This window comes from Panthera onca, chromosome C1 (genome assembly GCF_046562875.1).
Source record: "Panthera onca isolate mPanOnc1 chromosome C1, mPanOnc1 haplotype 2, whole genome shotgun sequence".
NCBI lineage: Eukaryota > Metazoa > Chordata > Mammalia > Carnivora > Felidae > Panthera > Panthera onca.
The window spans coordinates 70,941,871-70,962,817 of NC_138346.1; the positions used below are offsets into that span (position 1 = coordinate 70,941,871).

The 20,947-nt window shown below is 34.6% G+C and overlaps 1 protein-coding gene across 1 annotated transcript in view; it reads right to left on the bottom strand.

The window, feature by feature from the left end:
- PSMD14 (proteasome 26S subunit, non-ATPase 14) overlaps positions 1 to 20,947 on the bottom strand; it is a 94,557-nt gene that overhangs the window by 17,741 nt on the left and 55,869 nt on the right. Inside the window, exons 8-9 of the mRNA XM_078451205.2 lie at positions 8,084 to 8,191; positions 1,440 to 1,514 (exon numbers count right to left, since the gene is read on the bottom strand). Coding sequence (XP_078307331.1) covers positions 1,440 to 1,514; positions 8,084 to 8,191 — 183 coding nt within the window. The remainder of the gene's footprint in view (positions 1 to 1,439; positions 1,515 to 8,083; positions 8,192 to 20,947) is intronic.

Below are 20,947 nucleotides of genomic sequence, written 5' to 3' on the forward strand. Positions count from 1 at the left end.
TCTTAAAAATTATGTTAAGTCTCTCTCAGAGAGAAATACAAGAAACTAATTTGGAAGATGACTAATTGTAATAGTAAAGAAAGAAAAAAAACAGTTCTGATTATAATTTCAAAAAGCAATAGGCAGACTTAAATATTTGGCATTAGGTGAAATAATCCTAAAATAGTAGAAACAAAAGAATGTTACAACCAAGATGTGAGGTAATTGTTAGGGTAATCAAAATTTAAAATTGCCTGGGGCGCCTGGGTGGCTCAGTCGGTTAAGCATCATGCTCAGGTCACTTCAGCTCAGGTCACGATCTCACGGTCCGTGAGTTCGAGCCCTGCGTCGGGCTCTGGGCTGATGGCTCAGAGCCTGGAGCCTGCTTCCAATTCTGTGTCTCCCTCTCTCTCTGCCCCTCCCCCGTTCATGCTCTGTCTCTCTCTGTCTCAAAAAAATAAAATAAACGTTAAAAAAAAATTTTTTTTTTTTTAAATTTAAAATTGCCTAGTATAGGGGCGCCTGGGTGGCTCAGTCGGTTAAGTGGCCAACTTCAGCTCAGGTCATGATCTCACGGTCCGTGAGTTCAAGCCCCGCGTCGGGCTCTGTGCTGACCGCTCAGAGCCTGGAGGCTGTTTCAGATTCTGTGTCTCCCTCTCTCTCTGACCCTCCCCCGTTCATGCTTTGTCTCTCTCTGTCTCAAAAATAAATAAACGTTAAAAAAAAAATTTTTTTTTTAAATTGCCTAGTATAAAAAGGGTAAGAATGTAGCTGTAAATATCTGAAAACACTACTGCATTTCCCTCTTTAATTTTTTTTTTAAGTTTATTTATTTTGAGAGACAGAGAGCAAGCAGAGGAGGGGCTGAGAGAGAGAGAGAGAGAGAGAGAGAGGGAGAGGGAGAGAGGGAGAGAGGGAGAGAGAGGGAGAGAGAGGGGGAGAGAAGGGGAGAGAGGGGGAAGGAGGGCGGGAGGGAGGGGGAGAGAGAGAGAGAGAGAGAGAGAGAGAGAGAGAGAGAGAGAGAGAATCCCAAGCAAGCTCCACACTGCTTGAAGTGTGTGAAGCGTGAAGCCTGATGCGGGGCCTGAAAGCGTGAGCTGTGAGATCATGACCTGAGCCAAAACCAAGAGTTGGACGCTCAATCGACTGAGCCACCCAGGCACACCTCGAATAACCAGGCGCCCAGGTTATTTTATTAGAAAAGATACATTAATCAGAAACATCACAGAATGAGGAGAAAGATTTTTATAGTAACTCATAAAACCAAACATAAATGTTTATTTCCTACTTATTCTCTATTTTAGCACCTACCAATAAGGTAAATGTCTTTAATATGTCCAATAAAATATTCCTTTATGTTCCTGAAATTCATTAGGAATGAAAAAATATTCGAACACATCAAATTCAAACATACTAGGTAATAGTTTAAATGGCTTTCGAAGATAAAAATTTTAACTTACCTTCTGTTCCAGTTCATTTTTTCGGTAGTTAATAGTAATGGAGTAGTAGTGTCTGTTTAGTCCGTGAATTAACGCCTATATATATAAATTATTAGAAAAGGACAAATTAATATTTTGCATGTAAAAGACAGTTCAAAACTGCTGACATATCCTGTAAATAGTATCTTTACCATCTTCTAAAAAAAGTCTTTTAACCTAAATAAATGAAAATGTATTTTTTTTTTCAGCTATAAGTTTAGAAGGTTTAGAAGTACAGGTCACACATTCTTCAAAATATCATACACAGCAGCACAAATTCAACAGTTTCAGTAGCCTTGCTCAGAGTCAGAGACAGGGTCTGACCTCACTGTAATTTAAGTTACAAACTAATTATTCATAATCTATAAATAATACTTAATTTGTTAAGTCTGATTTTATGATATCTAGGGGCTCTTTGTTATTTCAAAAGAAAAGCCTAAAATTTAGTCATAATAATACACTTATCTTTTCACACACAACATTAATCTGGGGTTTCCCTGTTTCTTGATTCAGTTCTACAGAGTCATATATAGAGTCAAATAATTGTGTCTATACATGTCTCCAAATTAACAAAGTCCATTGATCTTAACAAAGTCCTCATGATCTTAACCAGTGAGAGCAATCTCACTAACCAGAATTTTTTCCACTGCACTTGTCTTCTAAGACAAACAGGAAGGTCATAATAAAAATTTAAGCTAATGACATGGCTTTATTAAGAAACAATGAAATCTGTCTGTGATGAAATCCACGTGCAACTGTTCAAATAATGGAACGTTAGCAACAGACGTTCAAATGGGGTTCAGAATGGTACTCTGGGAGACCCTCTATCTGCCTAGTAAGACATTAAAGTACAGAAATACACCTTGGATTTATGTTCAACAAGTATAAAAACAAAAAGCATTTGGGGCGTAACTCAAATATAAAGCTAAAGCTGACCAAAACCACCACCACACTCTCTAATTGTTGGAATTTTACAGTTAAGGTCTTAAGGTATTGAGGTAGAGGAGGAAGGGGTAGAATGGAAACATTTAATGAATACTCAGCCTCTGTCTTGCACATTAAGTCTTCTAATCTTCACAACAACCCAGTAAGGTAGACTGGTTCTATTTGTATTTTGACAGATGAAGAAAATATAACACAATTCTTAATCTGTACCAGTTTTATATCAAGGCAAAGATGGGATTTGAACCTGAGTATTTCTGGCTCCAAAGCCCATGTTTTTTCTACCATACTATGCCACAACGTATCTTAGGAAATTCTTGGATTCATAAGTCTTTACACTTTAAAGAACCAGGATAAAAACAAAGCATAGCCAGTCTTATTTTAAAACTTTGCTACTAGCAAAAATTATTCCACCAAGTACTAAAACATTTTAATATGTACTATAACAATCCATTCTTATCCTAACATCTGCTATAATAAAAAGGCTGATGTACAAAATTAAAGTACTAAATGTATCCATTAAATCCTTATTCATCTCAATAATCATCAGGAGTAGTGAGTCAAATTTCAGTGCTCACACATGCTGTGCTATGCAGATCAAAAAGTGGAATTAGGGGCGCCTGGGTGGCTCAGTCGGTTAAGCCTCCGACTTCAGCTCAGGTCATGATCTCGCAGTCCGTGAGTTCGAGCCCCACATCGGGCTCTGTGCTGACCGCTCAGAGCCTGGAACCTGTTTCGGATTCTGTGTCTCCCTCTCTCTCTGACCCTCCCCCATTCATGCTCTGTCTCTCTCTGTCTCAAAAATAAATAAATGTTAAAAAAAAATTAAAAAAAAAATGGAATTAATCAGGGCCTCCCTTAATATGTACTAGTATTTATGTAAATTAGGAAGTGTATCCTCTGGGTAGAAGAATCAGAAAAAGGTACTAGTCCTTCCCGTGGATAAAGCCCAAGTGGAGAGCGGAACACTAGATTTCAGTTGCCAATTGTCCCCTCATTGAAGTGCCTTTGTACAATGCCCTAACTACATACTTCTACATAGCAGCCATAAAGCTAGTAACGCCTATAGCCAATAAACGCAAAAATCAGCCAGTGTGCCCACAGTCTACATTTTGGAGGGTAATTATACTGCTAAAATATACAGTTTGGGATTTGAAGGCACTACCTAGTTTTCACTTAACATTATTTAGATAAAAGAGGTAAAACTAACACAGCATGAAAGATTAGTAGGTATCATAATAAAAAATATTTAAGCTTAAATAAAATGATATCCCCAAGCAGTCTTCCAGTTTCACTTACTCACTGTGTAAGTGAGCACTGTGTAACACCAGCACATTCCAAATCACAATAATTCGGCCAGGTACAGTCCTCCTTCCACATAAGCCCCCCAAACTCAGCCTCAGTGAATATTAAATTCTCTCAAATTAACCAATTTAGGGGCGCCTGGGTGGGTCAGTCGGTTAAGCGTCCGACTTCAGCTCAGGTCACGATCTCGCGGTCTGTGAGTTCAAGCCCTGCGTCGGGCTCTGGGCTGATGGCTCAGAGCCTGGAGCCTGCTTCCGATTCTGTGTCTCCCTCTCTCTCTGCCCCTCCCCCGTTCATGCTCTGTCTCTCTCCGTCTCAAAAATAAACAAACATTAAAAAAAAAAAAATTAACCAATTTAGTTGACAAGTTGAGGCAGCATATACCAAACATAAGATTAGTTTTATCAAGAGGGAGAACTAACCATTTGGAAGGGTCAAATTACAAATTAAACAGAATATACAAAAAAGGCCACAGTATGTCAGAGAGATAAAGAAGAAAGTTATACAGCTAGGAAAGTTCCTAAAACATCACTACATAACTTTTTGATTTACACTTAACAAACATATGATGGACTTAGGAAAATCTTCATTAAAACAGGGTTCATTCCCAAAGCTCATTCATTAATTGGCTACTTAAAATCCGCAACAGTTTCGGGGCACCTGGGTGGCTCAGTCGGTTGAACATCCGACTTCAGCTCAGGTCATGATCTCATGGTTTGTGAGTATGAGCCCCACATCGGGCTCTGTGCTGGCAGCTCAGAGCCTGGAGTCTGCTTCTGATTCTGTGTCTCCCTCTCTCGCTGTCCCTCTCCCCCTCATGCTCTCTTTCTCTCAAAAATAAATAAACATTAAAAAATTTTTTTCTTTTAAATCCGTAACAGTTTCTCAGAGAAGCACTGTTATAAAAGTCTGATTCTATTCTATAATATTGTATACTATGGGCTAAATAAGCTTTCAGTGGCTGGCCTGGGAAACCAGCCACCTTTTACAACACTGTTTCTATGATAGTATATTTTGGATTTACTAACAGCATTTAGCTTATTTATGTGCTTCCTGTATATCCTGATCCTGGTTTTCTATGCTCAAATCCTGTAACCTTTCAAGAAGAAAATTCTGCCTAGGTTGGTACTCATTATCAGAGTAAGGTGCTATCTGTTCTAGATTAAGAATGTCCCCATAGACAAAGGGGAGTTTTGAGATCTGTTGATTAACTTCCAGGTTACTTCTATGCTGTTTTAGTTCATCTTTATAGTAGAGCTTCATAATTTTATTGGCATGACAAATTCAAAACAAGTATACAAGTAATCATTACAGTGAAATAAACTTCAAAATCAATCACCATTTGAATTATTCAAATATTTATTCAAATTCTGCTAACTACCTTTTTGTACCTTTTAAATTTTGAACTGTATAAATATATTATCTGTGCTAAAATTCATTATTTAATTAAATTCCAAGTGCAGTATAAAGAACCAGGAGCACAGGTTATAAATATCAGTTCCTATGTTAATTAACTATGAAACCTGGGCAAATTTTGAACTGTCTGGGCCTCAATGGTTCCTTCCAGGGCAACAGTTTTATAACTCTTCAAAAAAAAAAAAAAAAAAAGTTTTTCAAACAGCTTAACTCTGTTAGACAATGCAATTGTATTCAGGGCTACACTTAGAGGCTCACGGTCCCTGAACAATGCATGTGTGCATCAAAAGTTACCAAATTTCCATGCAGTTCACAACCCAAGCTTCACTTATACTATGGTTCTCAAAGATGTGAAATGCTCTGAACGGTGTCAGTGGAATATAGTTTAAAATTTTTAGTTACTAAAATAAAATGCTTGTTAACTCTCAATCCTATTACCTTTGACAATAATGATCAAATATTCCAAGGACAAAATAATACAAAGTCTCATATATTAAAACAAAAGTCCATAGGGTGGGCACTATACTTCTGCCTATCAGGATTAAAATGGCTTCCCTTATTTAAAACATGGAAATTAACATAAACTTTGTCTATTAGCTTTGTTTTATGGTACCTATTTCAACCCTGTTTTCGTGTTTTAAAAATAATGTTTTCTTTAAGTAATAAACGTTTCACAGTAATAAGTTTAGGAAACACGGAAAAGGAAAAACAGGAAAAAAATTCCATAATGCCACCACCAAAAGTAATCAATACTAATATCTTGGTATAGATACATAGGCACAGTTTATAAAATATGTATTTGCTAAGAGAACCTTTATATCCTATTTTATAACCTTTTTTCTTAACATATTTTGAATTTTCCTCAAATTATTAAACAGTAATCTATAAAATAATCATAATTTTCCCCACTACTGTAAGTATAACAGAAAAAAAAAATCAATGTTAGAGAAGCATTAGTAACCACCAGCATAAGTGGTTTCTATCCCCAGTTACAAAGAAGTTGGTTTAGGAGGAAGGCCCCTCTTAACACGAACTAATTTTCCTTCAAAATAAAAGCCTTTTGGAAAGGCTCCTGATCCCCAAGTCAAAGATTCTGCTAACATATATTAAAAGTCCATTATAAATATTACCATTCATTTCAGATTCTTCTGAGTTGCTTTCTTTCTAGCTTGTCTTAGAAAACTAAGAAATAGTTCTGTCTATGGCCATACCACCCTGAACGCGCCCAATCTCGTCTGATCTCGGAAGCTAAGCAGGGTTGGGCCTGGTTAGTACTTGGATGGGAGAAATAGTTTTAAGGTGTGGCTTTGTTCTGTCACTTGTTGGCTTAATCCCATTTGAGTGTTTTAGTACTGAAATTGTCTTAAAACTATAAGGCACTCAGATAGATGACATTCTGATGGGCGCTATTTAAACTGTGAAATAAATATATTTACAGATTTTAATTACAAGGCAAAACAAACTAAAATGAAAGGAAAAACAATGATGTTGTAGCTATTATATACACAGGTCTTTCTAACTTGGGTTTGGAACTTGCTTTATTTATAAGGTCTACCTTAAATGACAGACTGTAAGGTAGCACCGAAAAATAAAAACTGGACTGCTGTAGAAAAAAACAGATTTTAATATTGATTTTACTCAATTTATAAAGTTAAAAAGCAGTGTTTACATTTAAGACATGAAATTGGCAACAGGTGGCTGTTGACTTGCAATTAGTAAAAACTTCTGGCAGAAATATACCATGTAGTAATCACAATGATCTTGGATTGTGAGATGCTACTTAACCTTTTGCAAAAAAATAATGAAGCAGTATGATACTATGGGGGTTTATAAGAAAGGTCATTATCACAGGCTAAACAGGTCCAATAATATATTCTCCTGGAACATACAAGCATGGGCTTGTCTGTACCCAATCAAAAACACTGGTAGCTTATTTCATACTCATTAAACTCTGCAGTTTTCCCTGACTTGTAAAAAAATTTTATGCAAAAGCAACACACCTCAATTCTTTGAAAACAAAACATTTCACTTCTGAAAATTTCAGATGAGCAACTGCTACAAAAGTAAGCATCTAAAGGTATAAAGTTATCAGAGTGTCACCCAGGCTTAACCATGGTTAACTATCAAAGCCACAACTCCCCAAAGACAATCATATGACAGAGCAAGGTTTCAGAAGGCAAGAAGTAATAGCTACTATAATGTCTTTGTCCTACGTGTTCTATTAAACCAAACTGGTATTTCTGTCCATTTAATTAATCTTCAGAGAAGCAATTAACTATATAGACACAGTTTGTGGTGCATTTAAAAACACATTTAAAATAATCTTTGCAAACAATAAAGATTTGTGTAAAAACAATGAGACACGTGAATGATACACAGAAAACATTAATCACTCAGGAGGATATTAAATGCCCACATAACTGTGAGAACGACGGTTGACATTATTAGAGCAAGACATAAATGAATCAAAAGTAATACACAGATATGTTTTGTAGAATTTGTTTTAAATGTGGAGAGTAAACAAAGAAAAGGTAGAAAACTTTAAGTACCATTTAGGAATTCTGTCTCAAGGTGTATCAATTTTCCCATTTTTAATGCTATGAGAAATGTCTACTAACCAATCAATAGTGATACCTAACGCACTCTACCTGAAACTTGTGTTGGTCCTTGACTACAATGTTAACCATGCAAAGCCATAAGGTACTCTCAAGATAAAGGCTCCCCTATGCTCCCAAAAAGGGTATCCTCAAACTATGTTAGGAAAGTTTAAAGACTCCACAAAAAATGGACTCATAAATGAGCAAATCTAACTTTTGCAACAGAATTTCCATAATCATCTTCTCAAGCACAAGAAAAACTAATTGCAAACAAAATGCTAAGTATCAGATTTTAATATGACCATTTATAATAGGCTTTTAAAATGTAAAACAGAGTTTTAACACATTATCAAATACAGGCATTACCTGGATAGATGGCTTGTTTAAATGACCCAGATTTGAGGTTGTTTGTCTTGGTTCATGTCCTAAGACCATCATATTAGCATTGATCAATCTGAAGGCATCGATAACAACCTGTAAAAATAAGGTGTCCGGTCAATTCTTTTTTAAAAAGCAAGTGATGATGCCAAGCAACAGTGGACAAGGCATGATCAACTTGCATCTGTTTCTGGCCTATTTCCAGAAAATCATTTAATTATAATATTAATAAAAAAGAACCTCCTGCTGACTGTGCCATCAGCACACCACCCTCTATCTTGTAATGTAAGGTGACACCAATTATTGCAATTTTCATGAAGCAGTAAAGAAAAACATTAACTTTGCATCTTTAGTATTGAAATACATCATTACTAAACTTACACAACCAAACAGCCTTCATTGGTGTGCATGTTTGTCACCTAAATTTTACCTAATCAAAATGAATGACAAAGAGAAACTAAAACTGAAAGTGAGCACAAGCTAAGGGACCACATGTAAAGCCCAGCCCTGTCACATCAATTATACTACCACAGTACTTGAAATGACAACAAAATTACAGCCAGCAAGGCACTTGCTCCACGTATTCTCTTCTAGTCAGATACCTTTTACTTCTTGTGACTATAAAAGACTTTATACCTTGTCTGATGGCCTTAAATATCCAAGCCACTGTCAAGGAATAGGAGGCAAATACGAAAAAACCAAGGTCATCTGTGCTTTAAGCCAGGAACATGGTATAGAATGATATGGCCCTAAGTTCATAGTACAGAAATAACAGTAGGTATCATCTTTTTCTAAGTGTATTCAATATTTCCATAAAAAAAGAGTACATAGTCTTACATGATACAGTATTATCTGTTCTTTTATATTAAGAAATTTAACAACCATCACATAGTATCCTAACATTTTTTTTTTTCTGTTCATTGTCATGGATTTGATAGAACTCGTTTAAGTTTTATGTAAAGCACTGGGACTTAAGACAGATACTTCTTTCTGGGAATTTAAATCAATTACCTAGATAATAAACTCAGTACTGCCATCACATAAAAAAAATTTTAAGCAAGATAATGTATTTTTCTATATTTGCCTTTAAGGTGCTTTAACTGAGATTTATTAATGTTATAAAAGCAGCCATCAACTAGACTGTTTCCCATCTGTATTAGTTTGAGTATAGTTGAGTAAGTTTAGTTGAGTAAGAGGTAGAAAATAAAATTTATTTTTAAGTTAAGCCACATGAAATCTAATCACATCTGAAAAATCTGTTCAGAGTTATATATGCATGTTGTACACTAAAGAACAAAATCTAAAGAAAGAAAAAGAAAATCACCCTTTCTAAAAGGCTACCATGAAGGGTCAACAAACAGTATCAAAGAATACAAACTTAGACCGAAGCATTACAAGAAGTATCCACTCCAGCAGGTCAAAAAAAAAAAAAAATCAACTTTGAATTTTGCTTTTATTTCTAACAGTCTGAATTTCCCCAAAGAGTCCTCCTGCCTCAAAATAAAACCAAGTATCCCCTGAACATACATGATTTAATAGTTTTGGAAACTTTTTTCTTTCCTCTACAATAACTAAAATTCAGACTCAACTTTCACATTTACATACAAATGAATATGGCCTAGGTTTATACCTCCTGCTTATACTTAAAATTTTTTAATCATTTATTTTCATATAGCAATAATAAAAATAGGTACTAATATCAGGCATGCTTTAGTAAAAAATTTCAATCACTTGTTTAAAAAACAAAGAAGTAAAATTTTCTACTAAAAAACACATAAGATAAAATTAAAATGTAAGCAAAAGGAGAAAAATGACTATTTTAATAGACAGATGTACTTAAATAAATGCAGGATTAAGAACTTCCACCATTTAAGTGTTGCAGTAAACTTAAGAGCAAAGCATCATCTTGGCCCAACTGTTCTTAGAAACCTTTGATTCCATTTTAAAATTTTAGTAAAATCATTTGTAGGAAAAAACAATCCTACAGAACTATGAAAATTCCATCATATATCACAATAAAATGTCTATGTATTTTTTTTATACTGAACACTTTTAAACAAACAGCAGGCAGCTATTTTACATGCAAAAATCTCTGTAATATTTCTCTGGAATATTATAAGCAGGTGTGAAACTTCATAAAAAGGAAATGAAAATACCAGCTAAGTAGGTATTATGATCAGTTAGAAACAAATCTAAAATAGAAAAAAATTAAATTATATTAAATAAAACATTTTAAAGGTGATACACTGCTCAACTAATAAATGATGGCCTGTGTGAAATTACATGCTTAGATTGACAATTCCTGAACAGCAATATGATAGCCAATAGAAAATAATACTTTAACTACACCAAGATTAAAGGAATTTGCTGCCATCGCTATAGCAACTGTCTTAAGGAAACTAACATGTTCAACAACCTGCAGACCAAAATTAGATTTAGTACGCAATAAAAATATAAATATGGCAATATAGTCTACATTTTAATTTCTGTACAATTTTATAATTGCCTTCTGCGCTGTGAGAATAAGTGGGTTTCTCCTTTAGAGCAACCTATCAAAATAGACTCATTAATGTCCAGTGCACTAATGAGCAATGGGTGAAGAGGTGTTAATTATGCCACAGTAAGATTCAAGAAAAAGCCCTGGTGAGCACTTGGAGGTGTGTATAAGCTGAAGGCATTTCTCCATGTTTATGTATGTACAGCATGATGCAACACAATGACAGCAAAGTGGTCACTCCATGGATAAGAACGGTATCTTAGATACAATATACTGCACAAAGAACCCCCAAAGATTAATTAAGGTTTGGGGGAGGGGACAAGGGAAAGAATCCATTTTTGGAGCTGTATGAATTTTCTAAACAGTTTGTTTTAAAATATACACACATTAAACCAGTTCAGTTTATATCTTATAAATCCAAATAGTAATTTAGCCAAAACTCTTTGCATAAAAACTACCTCATTAATATGTACTAACAAAAACTTCCAAACTAAACTATAAAGAATATTTTCAGGAATATGATGCTAGACTTTTATAATTCCTTCCCATGCTGAAATCCTATATACCACATTGAATCTATCCACCAGCCTGACCATTTAATTTTTTCTGGTACAAGTGCCTTGAGACTTTTCAGAGGTCACTGCAACAGTAGACAGCTTATAACAAAACCATTAGCAGTTTGGCTAGCTTAGGGAAACCTCTTACTTTCCTTTTTTGTTTATTATCACTGCATGAATCTGCAGCATATGATAGTTTATAATTTCTCAGGCTTGTTAAATTCATGTTAAAGGTCTGTTTTCTTGTTGAATAAATTTTGTTCATATAATGCTGCCTATTTCATACACTCAGTCTTTAATAGCACCTTTGGTCTATGCGCAACTCACAGATCAAAACAGAGGACTAAAATAGGGGTTGATGATGCTATTTACATGTGTGATTCCTGCTGTCTTCTTGTTAGTAGCTTTAATATAATAGAAGACCTTGTCTGTTTTGTAATTAACACATCTTTACTGGAGAGATATTTGGAAGTGATTGCTGTGAATATACTGGTTAGTAAAATAAACACAATCACACACCACTTTCTGTTATCAGACAAATTTGTGAATTGTACACATTATACTCCAGATCAACAAACTGTGATATAACAGCCAAGTAGAAGACACATATTTATATAACCCTTTATTTTTCTGAAAATATGTATTCACTCTGACCTTGCAAATATAATTAGCTTGTGGGATGTGCAGATTTCAGTACCATGGTTGCTTTACTAATTGCAACTCTTGGAAATAGATACTAAATATTTGGAAGCTGCCAATACAAAATAAAAACTGCATCTTTTTTGTACATCTGTCTTAGCTTATAAAAGCAAAATAGTTTTAAAAACAATACTGGGTTCCATATTTATTCCAAGCACACCCAAGGGTCAAGGACCTATCATTTCATTTTAATAACGAATCTGGTTTAGGACTCAAAACTGTAATTATTTCCAAATTCAAGCTTAATCCATAATTTTTTGGCTTCTTTCATAAGTATAGTACAGTTTATCCAATATGCTATTTATTTGCAAATTCATATTTTCATATCAACTGCTAGGTCACTGAGAGACTAAATTTCTAAAGCATCAACCTATGTAAACCCAATGTTTACTTTCAAAGGAGGCTCTCTTCTTAAGCAAAGCTCTTAAAATTAGTTTAATACAAAGGTTTCTGAAAGAAAAATGCACTTTTGGCAGTAGTTACTAGAATTATAATCTCTACGTCTCCGTGTCTCTCTTATAACAGTAGCTGCCTTTGGCATTTCCAATTGCATTTATATTGAAGTCAATGACTATGGAAAGTGTTTACATAAAAATAAACAGAAGTAGATTTTTTTTAAAGCTTGAAAGAAAACTTTTAAGACCTCAAAATCAATGTCAAATGTCAAAAAAAAAAAAAAACGTTGTAATTCAGTTACCAATTACATTACATACTTAAAAGTACATACACCTACTACCGTATCTAATGACTATAAAAATGCTAGTGTAGCAGCACTCCATATCAAATACTCTTTATCACCTAGAAATGACCTGTTATCAACTGCTTAGGTTGTCTCTAGATTCTTTAAAAATTAAGGGTGCATGTGACCTGGGAGTACTGCTGGGGTTTGTGACCCTTTCGTTACTTCTGCTGCCATGCACAGCCAGACATCTATAAGAGAAAAACATCTTCTGTCTCTTGTAAGCCCACAGCATAAAAAATTCAAAGAAATCTTACTTTTTATGCCATTTCCAATGAAAAGCACTAAGAACTAAAACTGACTCATGCCAAATGCATATCACTGAATTGCTGTGATTTCTTAGTCTCAAGTTTGCAACACGGAAATTATTTATAAAATGTCAATTTTAGCTCTGGAAAAGAAATTCCTATGTGTATGTACATTTTCTTTCTTCATCCTTGGAGAACTGCTTACTGTAGCTAGAGATCTGTAGTACAACTTCAATATACTGGGAGAAAAGGGGGATGGGGTGGAACTAGCATAATGTATTTTTTTTGACAAGTGAAGACATGCATCAAAAAATGCAAACAGTAAATTCAGCAGGATTTTTTCTGGTATGCACGTAGTCGGTCTGGTATAGGTACCTAAACGCTTGAGACACAGGAGTCAGAATCCTGCCTAAGTTACAATTGTGGTTCTTCAATGGCTAGCTCAGCGATCCAGGGTAAGTTATTTACGCTCTCAATGTCTCCATTTGCTCATGAACGACACCTCACAGAGTTGGTGATAAGATTAAATAAAATATATGTGTACTTGCCACTGTAGTTCTTAGTGTTATTAACTGTGGCAGTCACAGAGTAGCCAGCTCAGACCTCCTTTCAGACAGAACCTGCTTCAGAGAGCATCGCTGACTCACCACCTCCACATGCTACACCTTTGGATCTTCTGGGAGTTCACCCTAAGTCATGTTTTCCTTGGGCTACTCCCAGCCAATGAATGAGTACCGTGGGGGTACTAGAACCTAGGATTACTCTAAAGGCAACTTTGTCTCAAGGACTCCCCATCAGTCTGGCTGAAACTTTCTCAGAAACATGTTGTAGTCTGGTATTTTTCCTACCCAATTCTACCTTTCCTTTTTCCTTCTACAGGGTCAGACCTGTACTGCTGTCTGAAGGGTCTCCCCTTTATCCATCATAGGTGCTTACCATAATAAATCTCTTACACAACTAATCCCATTTTGGTACCTGCTTCTTGGAACACCCAAACTGACCTGGTAAACAAGGTAGAATACTGCTACTACAACAGTGTTAAAGTTAGAAAAAAGCTACTCCAAAACCAAATCAGAATTATAAATTTGGCATCTGCAGGCACTTGATATATGAAAACATCAACAGAAAATGAGGGAGAAATATTGAAAAAAAAATTGAATGTTTATTATTTATTTTTGAGAGAGAGAGAGGGAGGGAGGGAAGGAGAGAAAATCTGAAGCAGACTCCAGGCTCTGAGCTGTCAGCACAGAGCCCGATGCAGGGTTCGACCTCATGAACCACAAGATTCATAATCTGAGCCGCAGTCGGATGCTTCACCAACTAAGCCACCCAAGCACCCCAAGGGAGAAACATTTAAAGACCTCTATTTCCTTAGGAAAATTCCTAATTAAAGTTTTTTAAAAAGTATACAGTTATGCTAAATATTATTATCTCTTTTTAAAAATGACAATATGCCTGAAGGGGCGCCTGGGTGGCGCAGTCGGTTAAGCGTCCGACTTCAGCCAGGTCACGATCTCGCGGTCCGTGAGTTCGAGCCCCGCATCAGGCTCTGGGCTGATGGCTCGGAGCCTGGAGCCTGTTTCTGATTCTGTGTCTCCCTCTCTCTCTGCCCCTCCCCCGTTCATGCTCTGTCTCTCTCTGTCCCAAAAATAAAATAAAAAAAATAAATAAAAAAAAAAAAAAAGACAATATGCCTGGAATCTTGACACTCCGGTATAACAGATATTTCTAGATTGTGACAAATAAACACTAAACTTAAAGACTGAACTTCTCAGAGGACTATTAATGATACAAGAGACTATCATCTCTGGGTCACTGGTGTGATATCAACTCAGAGTACCAATTCTATCTGGTGGCTACTCACCCACAGTCTATATTAAATGAACAAGTGACTTCAGATTCCTTTCTGGTATACACAAACTAAAGCAATATAGTTGATATGCTTCTTGACAGTTCCACAAAAAGGAGAGAAAGAAAAGACTTTAGAGACTAAAGGCTGAAGCTCAACCATGTTAACAAGATGGTAGGGCAGGTGGATACGAGGAATAAAGGACTTACATACATTTCTTGTGCAGTAATATCACCTTCAAAGAAAAATGCAAACATATCCTTCAAACTGCCATCTCTCAATAGGAAAGGTCATTTTTGTAAGAAAAATATGTAATGGTTAATACTTTGTTGTGTATCATTTTCGTATTTTTATTGAGCTTATTAATTAAATACTGTATAGAAATTATCTTGTTTAAATCTCTCAACAACCAAGAGGTAAGTATTAATATTCTCAATTTATGGATGAGAAAATTGAGGCTCAGAGAACTTGGATAAATTAAATGAGGTGACACAACCAGCAAGTGATACCACTATGATCTGTACATACACAACACGCCAAAGTCAGTACTCTTCACCACGAAGCTATTTGATATAACACTTTCTCCTATCACAAAACAAGAAAAGACTACTCTGAGATCAGTTATGACAGCAGCTTTGTGTGCTACCCACCATCAAATAAATATCCATTCCCCAGAAGAGTACCTGGCATACATAATATGGTATAGAATAAACACCTATTAAAACCAACAGCTCCAAGGAAAGCATTTTATATAAAGTTTTATCATTCATGTTCATTCTTCCTCAAAAAAGGGTCATTATCTATAAACATCTAATCACTATCTTTACAAAATATATACTTCCCACCTCCTATCACTGATCAGTTTTGAAATTCATAAAGTACTCTTCCATGACATACTGAACCAAAAAACCCAAACATCACCAAGTACTGACCTACGTATAGAATAAAAACTGCATACAGTAAAGCAATTTGGAATGTAAGAAGTGGCACTGGGTATCTATTAATTAGCTTCCTAGCCATCTAAGAATAATCATTCAGGAATCAACTATGACCTACAAAAGTATCTACCCCCAATGATAAGAACATATTAAATCTATTAAAATTAAGTCCCGGGTACAAAAACATCCTCACAATTAACAAGGGCTAATGTCAAATCATTTCAGTATGATCTTAAACAATTACTATCTATATGGGTTATGGAAAAGCTTCCCCTACAAAGTTATGATTTCCATTTGCTGGCACAATACTGGAATTAATAACAGGGGATAGATCTTGTTCTTCTCTATGTCTCCAGTGTATGCCTGGGACACGGTAGTGATCAGGAAGTACCTGTTAAATCAATGACCAAGGATCTTTAGATTGGGGGAAGAAAAGTATTCAAGAATCAAAAGTCAATAAATAATATTCTTACAGATAATGCAAAGAGTTTTAAAGGTTCTCCTATACCTTTACTGAAACAGCTTAATTTGAAGTGGATTTAGATCACCCAAAATGCATAATAAGTACTAAACTATAATAAAGTAGGTCAGAGACTACATTATTAATACAGGAACTATAAATTAAAAGAACTATACTAAGAACTGTTAGTTCTATATAAGATTTATGTTTCTTAGAATTTTAAACATAAAATTGCTTTAACATTCGTAGCTGACAATTTCTGATTATATCAGCTAAGTAAGTATTGTAAACTATTAAGCTTGTCTATCGGGAATACTGTAGGCACATTAGCACCTATAATCTCTTAGGTAGCCTCACAAATTAAATCTGAGAATTTTATAAAACTTCAAATTGATAATAAGAGTGTAAAACAGGAAGCAAACAAAAGATAATATAGTAACTAAACTTGTTCCAAGAGTTGGATGGGTATGCTCACAGAGCTATATTAGGAGTAGAAATAGAATTTTTATGTGTCCTATTTTCTATTTTTCTCTCGCAATCTGGAAAACTAGATGAAGGTGTGTGTGTGTGTGTGTGTGTGTGTGTGTGTGTGTGTGTGTGTATACAATCTGAGATTAGGACTATCCAGCCCAAACTGGCCCTTATGGGATACCGATAAAAAACAAACAAACAAACAAACAAACAAACAAAAAACTTATGAATAACAGGTATTCTGAGTATCTTTCACTATCTTTAGAAGGCAAATAGCATGTTACACATGAACTCTAGCTCTGATTACATTACACAAAGTTCATACTCATCAAGGCTAATATCTATGAACTGGCTCACTGACCTTATCAATCTCACATTTCACTTATTTAATAAATGACTCTGTAACCAATAACATAAAAATTACTAAACCTCATAAAATTAACCAGTTTTTTATATGCTAAAAGCCAAAACTGGTAATGGCTGGCTGACCACTGACACATTCATTCTTTGATTTTATTTTATGAACATTTATGAAGAAAATGATTTTTTTTTCTGAGACACTACATAAATTCCCAGATATGAAAACATTTCCCCATTGAAAGAGGCCCCAATCTTGTAGGGAAGATAATACGTAGGCAGATGAACAAAACAATTTTGGGTGCAATACATTAATCACTTGAAAGTTTGACTGCATTTCAAAGGCCAGAATTTTAATGTAATTATTTTTCTCTTCATCAGAATGTCCTAGAGAAATATGTCAGAAAAATAGTAACTGCTCACTAAAAGAATCAGCTGATTAAGTATTCTTAAATTAAGAAACACAAAATACAGGGGAAGTTTCCATTTCTTTTGTAGTCATTGCCTTCATCTTCTTAAAATGAGCAAGTCAGTTAATGTATAGACTTGTTCTTAAAAGATTGTCAGAAATATTCACATTCCGTATTTTTAAATATGATAGTTGTAAATCTCTTTAAAAAGTACCAATTATTTTAACCTTCAGAATACAATGTCACTTACTGCACATCTCCTGTATGGCATGCACACCCTACTCATTTACATAGATCATTTCATAATACTATGAGACAGGTACCAAAACCCCTGTTTTATAGATGAGAAAACTGAAGTTCTAGATTCGGCAACTTGCTCAAAGTCATACTACAGAGAGGAGATAAAGAGATAAAAATGGGATTTGAATGCAGGCCTGATCCCAAAGCCCATGCTCTTCATTACTCTATGCCCTGCCTTTATGACAATAAGAAGAAAACGCTAAAACAAAACTATTTTTGAGTAGTTTAAAATCTCCACCATCTTAAAACTTCTAATACAAAATTTCTGGATAAGTAAAATATTTGCCCTCCTTACCCTGAAAAAGACAAAACCTTCTAAATCTCTTGAAAATAAAAGGTAAGCTCGTATGTTCATTCCTTAATTCTTTCCTCCAATATTTGCATTTATTCTTCAAAGTCCTATCTTTTTTATAAAATGCTGACTAAAAACAACATCATCAAAAACTGTTCATTTTACATTCTAACGTATCTGTGAAAAAGCATGAACAAAGAGGCTAGGTATACAATCTGGAATAGAACTGTTTCTACATTCTCCTCCAGAAGGTACAAACTTATCTTTTCTGAGTAATGTGCTATCAAGACTCAGTCCAAGCTTCATTTACTTTGTGCAGCCATACCAATTTCTTTCTAATTTAATTTCCATTTACTATGTTTGCTATGCAAGTACTACTTTATTGCATATTGGCACATACAAGGTTCCAAATAAGTATCTGCTGGATTATTTCTCTCTAGCAACCACCTTAATACTTAGTTACAGAAACAAAGCAGTATCAGTATAATTTGTATTCTACCAGTATGCAACGTAGGGTTATCAAGCATATAATTGGCAGAATGTTATCTGGCTCACTAGTGACACTAAATGTATATGACTTATCTTCACAAAAAGACATTTTTTAGATTCATTAGCACACGGGCACATCAGATGTACTTAAGAAATCCCTGCTGATAAACAGGATTTCTGATCAGAGTAAACAGAAATTTCTCAAGAAAACCCAGCCAGTGTGAAGATTTATATGGACTAAAGGGTTATGAGGGTTTTTTTTTTCTCTTTTACTGTTTTCAAAATAGGAAACAAAACATGGAGATTGTTAACAGCAGGTAACATCTGAACATTTTACTGATAGGAATTGTGATAAGGAAATAGGTTCTCAAAAGAAGTAATAGTTGCATGGTTGTTTTATGATTTTGTACAGTCATCATTCTTTTTGCCCTAAGGATGCAGTATAATCATGTTACAACTTCGAAATTTGCTGCTGGATCAAGTCCAGTTGTGGGCTATATATTCAAGACAACAAAACTTTAAGCAAGAGGCTGTCACTTTATTACTTGAGAACTGAAGTTTAGAATATTTGAATATGCGTATTTTACAAATAAACTAAAACAGATTTTTAACTATTTCACTGAGAAGTTTAGAGTGAGACTCACCAGTAATTTCTATAGCTTACTCTCCATTTAAATTATGCATGTTATTAACATTTTCTACCTGTATCATTTTTAAACATTTACAGGATTACATAATATACAGAATACTGTGGATTCTTTATCATATAGTGTATTTTATTATTTACGTAGGTCTCAATGTTTGGCCCTAGGGATGTCGCAAAAGCTGACAGGAACAGGTCTGTCTAAATTGTTTTTTTTTTTTTTATTTAACAGAATACTGTATAAGAAAAATCAATTAATAAATAATAACTACTATAAATAGTATAGGCAACTATTGAGAACTTAGACAAAATGTGTAGCCCCTTACCCTGACTTACACTGAGGGAAGTGATACCTATCCAAATAAGTTAAGAAAGGGTGTGGTAATGACCTCTGGTACTCATTTTCCAATTCTGTGTTACTCTAATTATATAGTTTGTAACTGTCTAATATTAAAGAGCCATTAAAACAGTTTGAGCTCTGAAATTTTATAGACCTGATTTGTATCCTTGTTCTGCTGCTTAATAATGCTATGATTTTGGGGGCGCCTGGGTGGCTCAGTTGGTTAAGTATCTGACTTCAGCTCAGGTCATGAACTCACAATTCGTGAGTTCGAGCCCTGCGTTAGGCTCTGTGCTAACAGCTCAGAGCTGTGCTGACAGCTATTTTGGATTCTGTATCTCCCTCCCTCCCTCCCTCCCTCTCTCTCTCTCTCTCTCTCTGCCCCCACCCCCCACTTGCACTCTCTCTCTCTCTCTCTCTCTCAAAAATAAACATTATAAAATAAAAATAAAAAAATAATGCTATGATTTTGGGTAAAGTAATCTCTTTGACCCTAATTTTTTTTTTTACCTTTTCATTGATAAAATGGAGTAGTAATACTGCCTGTATCCCCAGAATTACTAAAGAATACATGAGACAAGTTGAAAATTTAATCACCACAATACCTGGCACACAGCAATAATTCCATAAATATACAGTCAAGTCACTATAAAAGGAAATCAAACATTATGAATTAATGAGACTACGAAGAATTAGTAATTACCTCATCACTCAAAAACAGATAATATTGGGATTTATGAAAATGAAAATATAAAATATACAGTAAAGAGGTATTAAGTGAACAGAGACTCAATGTGAATAATTTATATATAGATTGTCATTTTAACTCTTGATCTAATCATTGTTTTGCTAAATATTTTGACAGCTTTGATAAATCACATGCAGGGAAAGGGAGAGGGAGAATCCTATGTTACTCTTCTTTTTTTTTAAGTTTATACACGTAAGTTTGGCTTACAGTTTTGAGAAGTCTTGACACTAAAAGAACCATAAATTATAACCAAACTCAGACATCCTACAGATGAAGTTACACTATTGAGAAAGAACTGGATCCTTATTTCAGGTAATATTAACTATACGAATCTATGTTGGGTGCAAGAAGTGATGTGAATCATCGATGACAGATACTTATACTCTATTTTTCAAAAATATTTTTTATGACATGTAAAACTAGACAATGATACATATGATTTTATAAAGTAATTTTAGATATATTATTTTGAAAAAATAACTACATTTACCATACAACAACAGTCCTGTCATGCAAGTGTTTTAATGAAAGTCATTCTTTTAACATGAATTATGATTAATCAGAAATAAACAATGCAAATACCAATGTTATATAATACCTAAACTAGGTTTAGAAACTAAAACTGACATCAAGATACTATAAACAAGACAGAACTCTAATTATACTTAAAATTAAGCTTCAATTATCTTTTGTAAATATTATGGTGGGGGTACTTAACTGGATAACTGTTATATTTCTAAAATAATAATTATTACTTAAATGAGTTAATTGTGAGTTATTAAAAAGGTACCGTATCAGAGAATTAAACTTAGGAA